The sequence below is a fragment of the Oncorhynchus tshawytscha genome, linkage group LG16 (assembly GCF_018296145.1).
Source record: "Oncorhynchus tshawytscha isolate Ot180627B linkage group LG16, Otsh_v2.0, whole genome shotgun sequence".
In the NCBI taxonomy this organism is placed as follows: Eukaryota; Metazoa; Chordata; class Actinopteri; order Salmoniformes; family Salmonidae; genus Oncorhynchus; species Oncorhynchus tshawytscha.
In genome coordinates, this window is record NC_056444.1 from 72,610,792 (window position 1) to 72,620,075 (window position 9,284).

The following is a 9,284-nucleotide window of genomic DNA, read 5'->3' on the forward strand; positions in this document are numbered from 1 at the left end:
GTTCGTTTCGCAATAAAAATATATTGCATCTTCAAAGTGGTAGACATGTTTTGTAAATCAAATGATACAACCCCCCCCAAATAAATGTTAATTCCAGGTTGTAAGGAAACAAAATAGGAAAAATGCCAAGCCACTGTAAGTGTCGTAACATAGAATAGTGTTATTGTGGCCACAAGTTTTCATAATTGATTTCCTTACTTGTATTCTGCCATGAGTAATCTAAAATGCTAATGTATCCCCAAGTCATTAGAAATTGCAGTGTTCCTCATATTTTTCTAGCTCAAAAAACACTGCATTACAGATCATAATAGTAGTTGCTCATCTTTATATTATTCATGGTTGTGATGTGCTTTGTTTCCATCCTGCAGGATTATCTAACCCATTGTTGATTCTGAGATACTGTTAAAAAATAAGTTAATGTGTAGGTGCATGATTTTAGCTGGTAGCTCCTTTGTTATGTTTAAATATCAACATTAACCTATCAAAATAAAGTCATGTATAACCACCCAGCAATTTAATGGGTATTTACCAACATTTCGGCATCACTGAGCCTTCCTCAGGGTGACCCTGATGCCGAAACGTTGGCAAATACCCATTAAATTGCTGGGAGTTTATACATGGAGTGTGCAAATTTCTTTATTTTTATAGTTTATTCGCTGTTAGTCAACACCTCCACACCTGTTCTTTTAAATATTAACATTGTCAGACACGGAGACATTGATCTGTTTGTCACACATGCTTAATTATTAGAGCTATGTGATACATTCGAGTTATACCAAAAGTGGCAGAGTAAATTTAGTAAAATAACTAAATAATTGCTCATTGATTTCATCAATCCAAAATCATGTATATTCTCTTACAATCAGCAGGATGCCTTTCTATTTGAATCAATTTTGAATCTAACAATCAATCAAAAAATGTTTCCTAAATTCCCACACCTTGTTCAGCAGAATTGTCAGAACTTTCTTTATAGGATGTCCACACTGGCTAAATACATAAACAATCGAAAAACAAACACACAAATAAACTTGGTTCTATTTAAGATGATCAGTGCACCAAAAAAAACCTCATTTTTTCAGTCCTGCTAGGTATTTTTGACAAAAAATTAAACTACAGATTGCACCTTTAAGATACACTTTGGGATATACACACACAGTAGCCTACATGTTTTGGTCTTAAATCAGTTGAATCTGAATACAATAGTATTCATTTCTGTTCCATAACCAACTCGTAAACGTACAAAAAAAATCCACAAGGAATACATTACCCTCTTTACTTTATAAAGACTGGTTTAAGTGGCTTTACTTGTTTAGTACTTGCACTGGGATTCAGTAATATAGGCCCGTGGACTGATTTTTCTCATTATGGTAAAAGGACATGTAGCGGTTCCTGTCAGCGGCGTACTTGCTCCCCTGAACTGTGACACTCCCTGCACCAGTGACATTGGCTGCCTCTGCTCACTTATTTTCTTTAACCACATTTTCTCCATCTCCAAGCACTACAAAGGTAAATCCTTAGGTTGTTTTCTTTATGGTCATCTGGTGTATAAAGACATCTTCGGTGTCAGTCCATAGGTCCATATATTACTGAGACCCAGTGCAAGTACAAAAAGTGGTACATTCACCGACATTCATACAAAATAAGACTGAACTAAATAAAACCATAAATAAGACCATGCACCATTGAAAAAAAGTGTGATGCTGAGAAGAGGACAAACATGTTGGTTTGGCAAGCATCCTGTCAGCACTGTGTGGATCGGAAAATATGCGAGCTGCTTGAAAACTCCATATGTAAAGAGATAGTTGCCCACTTATCCTGATCCCAGATCTGTTTATGGCATCTTAACAACTATAATCATTGATTAATTGTCATACTAAATAGCACAAACAGATCTAGGACCGGGCTAAGCACTCAGCTTTCATCTGCTTCCAGGTTGATGTTGTTCCCAAACTTGGCATAGAGCTGGACCTTCAGATCACCCAACAAATGTTGTATCTTTGACACCTTCCCTTCTAGGTCTTTAATCTCCTGCTGCAGTAGTTCCTGTAGCCACAAACATTGCACATTAATATAACTATTTATACTAAGGTTTGACATAGTAATAAATCAGAATTGTTCAAATGATTTAAGTTGCATTCTTAGTAATAGGGTCAACCATAATACCTTGACATCTCGGCTTTCGGTTTCATTATGAAACATGAATTAAAATGAGTTAAATAGCCCATCCATGTTTGCCTTAGGAACAGGCATCCCGGTTTCTGAGGTTGGCCCATACCTCTAACTTATACATGAGTCATATCATAGCAACCGATACCTTTGCAGCTTCCAACATCTCTTGGGTCTCTTCCTGGGTGTGACTGATGAAGACATCTCCAATCTGATACGGGACGAGCAGAGTGTCATCCTCAGCCATCATCAGGTCATCACTGGCATCCTGCAGATTCTGTAGAGATTTCTAAGAGAAGAAAGCAGATTGCTGGTAGGGCTAGGCGATATGGCCTAAATCTCATATCTCGATTTGCTCAAACTTATGGCCGGTTCACAATATATATTGTGAATTAAATTATTTTATCAACATAGTTGTACCTGCTTTTTTTGTTGTTGCAATAATCACTGATCTGGCTTTCAGGTCTGTCTATAAAAATGCCCTTATTGATACAAATTTAACCAGAACCATGCATAATGCACATTCACTAATAATGTAGCAGGCATTATAGACAATTAACACCGGTCTCATAAACAATCTCTCAAGCACAAGCCAACATGCTAGTGAGTAGCAAGCTAATATTTATATTTCAAGTTTAGCCAACTTGGATCTAGGTATAATTTCACAAGCTCTGAATTCAGCTAACAACACAACACAGTTAAATTGTTATGAACACAACCTTTTGTCTGTCTCAACTGTTTGAACAGCATGCTAGCCTGTCCACTTTGTTCAGATGTTGAACTCAAGTGGCCTACTTTATTTCTCAGAATGAGAACGAGTTGACAATAATATAATTGTTTTAAGCTTGATGCTCATTTATACAACAGACTAAACAGCTAGTATAGAAATATTTGACTAAAACGCTGCTAGGGATACGTGGTACAGTAATGCACGAGCGAAAAACTGAGCATAACATTTCCAGAATGAATGTTCATTGGTAACGTTACATCGGTTTTAGTAGTGTCTGCTCTGCTCGAAATTTGCGGAGTTATAATATGAACTGGGTATGGTTCGAAATGTTAACTTCTCTATTGCAGTTAAATAATGTCTCCATATGACCGATTGTTGGACCAAAATAGCGAGTTGAACCCGTTTGTCAGAGAGGAGGGGCTTTCAGAAAGAGGCGAACGAGAGGTTTCACTCTCGCCAAAATATGTCAAAAATAATCCCAATGCGTTTATAAACGCTTATTTTGAACGTACACTTGACGCCTGTCTTCCCACCTTTGGGACAACGATTCCCATTGTTAGGGCGGAGACAGGAGCATCTCGTCATTATATACAGATCTCTGGTGTAAATGGGAAAGTGCACAGAAGGTGCGAACGAGACCAAAGATACAGCATGACAAGCGGACATAAACGCTCATGAAATCAAAAATACAACAAAAATTATTCTGCGATACAGGCATTTGGAATATCGCGCAAAAACAAACGAAAATGCATAATATATATTGTTCAGACCTAATTTATGGTTATAGATAGACTACTGTATATAATATACCGGTAGTGACAGAATGTACTAGAATAAGAAACAAGTCTAAAGAAAATTGAATTATTCTGAATTTCATGATCATTACACTAGATTGACCACGTACCTTTTTTCCTTCTATTTCATCTTTAAATTCTGTCATTCGATTTGTGTTTCTGGCAAATGTATTAATCTTCTTCTGGTCTTCAAATGTGACATTGACATCTTCAACTGCCTGTGAATGAGAAGAAAATACAGCTTGTAGACAATTAGCCTGGCTATATTGATATCTATAGGTAAAGAACAGAACACAATTAAACTTGTTAGATAGAAAATAGGGATAAGAAAAGTGAACAACTAGCAGGATACCTTATGGGAGGGGATGTAGGTAGCAAGCTAGGCAACATATAGCTGCATAGGATAACATACACCAGCTGAGCGTTTTTATCCAAATGGTACCATCATTAAACTAAAAACCATAGCTAAATAAATCAGTGAGTATTCTAAGAAATTGTGGATAGATTGGTCGTTTGTAGATCATCTTAGCTAGCTAGTAAAGTAACCGAACGTAAACTGGCAACCGGACCGTTAACGTGACTACTGCTGCTAGCAGCTTGCTCACTAGCTGTGATCCCAACGCACGAGGAGAGCACGAATATCAATATAGTTTGACAATTATGTATTTTACCTTTATTTAACGAGGCAAATCAGTTAAGAACACATTTGTATTTACTATAACGGCCTAGGAACAGTGGGTTAACTGCCTTGTTCAGAGGCAGATCTAGCAACCTTTCAGTTACTGGCCCGACGCTCTAAACACTAGGCTACCTGAATTGATTTGTTTACAATCTAAATTGTTTTAGATAATTACTTAACAAATTATATGGGTGATTCATTCAAACAAGTTTTAGCTTACAACTGTCTTCTTCACGGTAGCCGCCATCTTTCTTTTGCTTCAGGAAGAAGTCGACTTCTTTACATACGATACGGTTAGTGACGATTAGTACCAAAGATCCATACCGCCACCTAGTGGATATTCTTATTTTATGGTATATTGGTGAACGCACAATTTAATGTGCATTCCGCCACCTACTGTGCGGGATGGAAACATGATTCCCAAAAAAGGAACAACATACCAAAACAACTACCAAACTACCAAAAAAGAAATAAAATAAACTAAATAGAATAACTTTTATGTAAAAAATATATATGAAACAGATCTCATTCCTACACAGGCTCGGGGGGAACCTGGGAGGGCGGGTCTTCTGGAGCCTGTACCCCTTTCAAGTCTTCAGATGTAAAATCCTTAAGTCCCAAAAACCTTTCTGCCGCAGCCAAAAATAATGACCAGTTCCTTAAATGTCTTTGAGACTTGTGCCATACAGTTTATAACTGTGGTAATGAATGCCACAAAATCCACCTTTTTAACACACAGGGTATCTTTTGCCTGGCAGCAAACATTTACTGCAGGCTGTGGTGCGTCCACTACCATCTCTTCAATAGCATCGCTAGTTTTATCAATTATTTTAATCACCTCCTCATAGGAGATTCAATTGACTGCTCTAACTTTTGCCACCTCAATCTCCTTCACCCTTACAGGGCACTCCAGGAACTCAGGATAATGATCCCGACAACAATTGCAATACCATCGTCCTTCTACACACCGTTCTTCAATAAATCAAATTGTATTGGTCACATACACATGGTTAGCAGATGTTAATGTGAGTGTAGCGAAATGCTCGTGCTTCTAGTTCCGACCGTGCAGTAATATCTAACAAGTAATCTAACAATTTCACAACAACTACCTTATACACACAAGTGTAAAGGAATGATTAAGAATATGTACATATAGATACAAGGTTCAGTAGATAGTATAGAGTACAGTATATACATATGAGATGAGCAATGTAGGGTATGTAAACATTATATAAAGTGGCATTGTTTAAAGTGGCTGGTGATACATTTATTACATCCGATTTGTAATTATTAAGTGGCTAGAGATTTGAGTCAGTATGTTGGCAGCAGCCACTCAATGTTAGTGATGGCTGTTTAACAGTCTGATGGCCTTGAGAAAAAAAAACAGTTTTTCATTCTCTCTGTCCCAGATTTGATGCACCTGTATGGACCTCGCCTTCTGGATGATAGCGGGGTGAACAGGCAGTGGCTCGGGTGGTTGTTGTCCTTGATGATCTTTTTGGCCTTCCTGTGACATCGGGTGGTATAGGTGTCCTGGAGGGCAGGTATACTCTGTTCTCAATATACTCTGTCTGTCTGCACACACTTGAAACATGGCCTAATCCTTTACAATTCTTACACTGCAATGGTTTGGGGACGAAATCTCTTACAGCGTATCTTACATAACCAAGATTCACATGGGTAGGTATTTGCTCTTTATCAAAAAACAACAGGACTGACAAACTTTCTTATTTTTCTCCAATCACCCAGCGGGTCAGATGCCGGGCACCAATCACACTAGGAATTCTCTTCAGGGATTCAACCTGAACATCTGTCGTCACCCCTGAAATGACCCCTTTGACTGGTGCTCTACTTCGAAGTTCAAAACACAAAACTTCTGTTGTCCGGATTCTTTTGAGGCTCACTGCAATCTTCCTCTGTTCTTCAGAAATACAATGCATCAAAATAAGACAATTGCTGGTCACTCTGACAGACCACTTTTCCCAGCGCATACTTCACCATTTTTGACACCTCAAAGGGGTCTCCCACATATGCATCCTTACTCAACAAACACATCCCAAAAAGAAGTGATTCATTATCATTCCTACAAGTATCCTCCAGTCCAATTTTAGATCATTTCCTTTTTGTTCCGTTTTTTTCGATATGACTTTTGTCCATTCAGTACATTCATCTTCACCAACTTTGCTCGACACGCTGATTGATTCAAACTTTTCATCCACTTCCGCCATCTTTCCTCAATTGACACAGTCCCACCATTCTCATGTGCCCATCCACCTAGAAGATCTTGCATGAAATTAGTCATTAAATCTTTTTTACAGGCCAAATTGATCATCTAATTTCATGGCCTCATTTTAAAACCACAAAATGTATTGATAACTGTATTGTCCTGCAAATGATTTCTGAAAGCCAATTGAACTATATCTTCCAAGGGAATTACAAAGACTCATGGTAATAAAGCTCGAACATAGAATGTTTTGCTTCTAAAAAATAGTTCCAAAAAGTGGGTTTAAGCATTTCTACATTTCCACTCATATGCCAACCAGAGTCACTGCATTCCAAAAGTACAACAACTCTACACGTGATTGGAGTAACCGGAACTTCTGCTCTGTAAATAATCAGAACAAACAGAACTGCTCCCAAGTTCAAATATTGGCAGAATGCATGAGTTGTCGTAAGGCAGCTACAGGCAACTTACTTAGATTTATTATAACAAAGATGAACATGGCAAAAACAATCTAGAAAGTTCATTTAAAATACCTATATGGTAGGGTTGGTTTAGATAACAAATAACACAAGATCAATGTTCTATGCTATAAACATCCCACTGATGGTAAATGCATAGTTCAAGTGATGCTCCAGAGATTTTGTATAATTTCAGCCAGTAGTTTTGAAAGTAGTGCTCACGAGCCAAAACCGGTCCCCAATTCATAAATAGGTTACACATTTTTAAGTGCTTGGGATCCCGGACTGCATCTTTAAAGATTCCTTCTTTCATTTGAAATATCTTGGTTAGCTCTTACATAAAGTTTTTTAATAGGGGTTGCATGAAGTCTCCTGTGTGCTGTTCAAAGCATGCCTTGCGGGATGTCAAAAATCATGTTCACAGTGCGACCACAGAGGAATCCGGTATGCAAAATGCACAAAATAAGAAAGCATCAAGGACTAATACAGCATACTCTACATGGGGTAATGCGATTTTTTCAGACCATAATTATTGTGTTAATTCACAAAGGTCATTCTTGCATGCTTTGGCTACAGTAGTGGGAGTGATTTGGCATGTCTCCAAGTGTCACTGCCTGTCCGGGCGGTGCTTGTCGCTGTCCTACTAGCCGCCACCGATCCCTTTTTCGTTTGTCTGTTTGTTTTGTCTTTTTAGTTTCACCTGTGTTTCTGTTGTTTGGTTTAATGAGCTTCCCTATATTTAGTGGGTAGACCCGCCCTTGTTTTGTGCAGGATTGACTTTATGTTACATGTGTGCATTTTAGGTAGAGGTGGATTTATTTTCTTAACTTGGTACCTTGTGTTTTTTGGGTTGTCAACGTTCTATGTCCGCGCCCTGTATTGTTGGGCTTATCATTTTGTGTGCCGAAGTAAAGAGCACTTTTCCCCGGTGGAACTCTCTGCGTCTGATTCCTTCATCCACCTAGTCCCGCGTGACAGAATCCCGCATCTCATATGGAATCAGCAGGAGCAGCTGCACCTCCTCTCCCATCGATGGAGAAAATGGTCCTCCATCATACCAGTGTTCTCCACAGGATTGGTTCTGCAATGGATCAAATGATGGAGAGGATGGCTCAATGGGAGAGGAGTGGCCTCCCACCTCATCTCCAGCACCCCCTCCTCCAGCACCTCCTGTTCCTGCTACCACATCCGGCTCCAGGGCTCTTCGGCTGGCGCTCCCACGGGAGTATGATGGAACGGCAGTGGGGTGTCAGGGTTTCCTCCTACAACTGGAACTTTACCTGGCGACTGTTCGTCCTACTCCCTCCGGAGAGGAGAGCGTGAGCGGCCTCATCTCCTGTCTGACTGGACGAGCCCTAGAGTGGGCCAACGCAGTGTGGAATGGTCCAGACTCTGCGAGGGATCATAACCCCGAGTTCACCCGCTGATTCCGAGCTGTATTTGACCACCCACCAGAGGGTCGTGCGGCGGGTGAACGTCTGTCCCACCTGCGTCAGGAGACGAGGAGCGCACAGGACTTTGCCCTGGAGTTCAGGACCTTGGCCGCAGGAGCAGGGTGGAACGACAGAGCCTTGATAGACCATTTCCGATGCAGCCTCAGGGAGGACGTCCGCAGGGAGCTAGCGTGTCGGGACACCACCCTCACACTGGATGAGCTCATTGACATGGCCATCCATCTCGACAACCTGCTGGCTGCCCGCGGGCGTTCGGAACAGGTTTCCACCTCCCAGCCCTCCTGCTCCTATCCCTATGGAGTTAGGAGGGGTGGCTTTGAGGGGGACCGGAGCTGGAGGAACTCGTCTGGGAGTCGGGAGGGCAGACGGAGCACTACTTGAACACCCCAGGTGAGTCAGCACCAAACTCACCCAGAGCTTCCTGTTGGTCATATGTATGTGTTAACCTCTTTCCCTGGGTTTTCTCCTTCCCTACAGCATAAGGCGCTAGTCGATTCAGGCGCAGCTGGGAATTTCAAGGATCGGGGGCTCGCGTTAAGGCTAGGGATTCCCCTTGTGTCGTTAGACCTACCTTTCCCCGTGCACTCCTTAGATAACCGACCATTAGGGTCAGGAGTGGTCAGGGAGGCCATGGAGCCGCTGGACATGGTAACGCAGGGGAGTCATAAGGAGCAGATTAGTCTGTGCATATAATCTGGTGCGTATCCGGGGAGGAGATGAGTGGAAAACCAAATTTAGTACTACATCTGGCCATTATGAGTACGGCGTCATGCCATATG

The 9,284-nt window shown here is 40.8% G+C and overlaps 1 protein-coding gene across 1 annotated transcript; it reads right to left on the minus strand.

Annotated features, from left to right (window-relative positions):
* Positions 1-950: 950 nt before the first annotated feature.
* Positions 951-4,674, minus strand: LOC112216297 (prefoldin subunit 4). The gene is made up of 4 exons (XM_024376186.1): positions 4,590-4,674; positions 3,801-3,908; positions 2,315-2,455; positions 951-2,043 (listed from the first exon to the last, which is right to left on the minus strand). The coding sequence occupies exons 1-4, from the start codon at positions 4,614-4,616 to the stop codon at positions 1,912-1,914; spliced, it is 408 nt and encodes a 135-aa protein (XP_024231954.1). The 5' UTR covers positions 4,617-4,674; the 3' UTR covers positions 951-1,911.
* Positions 4,675-9,284: the final 4,610 nt, after the last annotated feature.

What these genes read in the sequence shown, in the direction of transcription:
- LOC112216297 (XM_024376186.1), bottom strand. Translation starts at nt 4,616, where the DNA reads ATGGCGGCTACCGTGAAGAAGACAGTT. An exon ending in CTACCGTGAAGAAGACAGTT is followed by an intron (nt 3,909 to 4,589) that starts GTAAGCTAAAAC and finishes TCTCATTCACAG; the next exon opens with GCAGTTGAAGATGTCAATGT. An exon ending in AGATGTTGGAAGCTGCAAAG is followed by an intron (nt 2,044 to 2,314) that starts GTATCGGTTGCT and finishes TTGTGGCTACAG; the next exon opens with GAACTACTGCAGCAGGAGAT.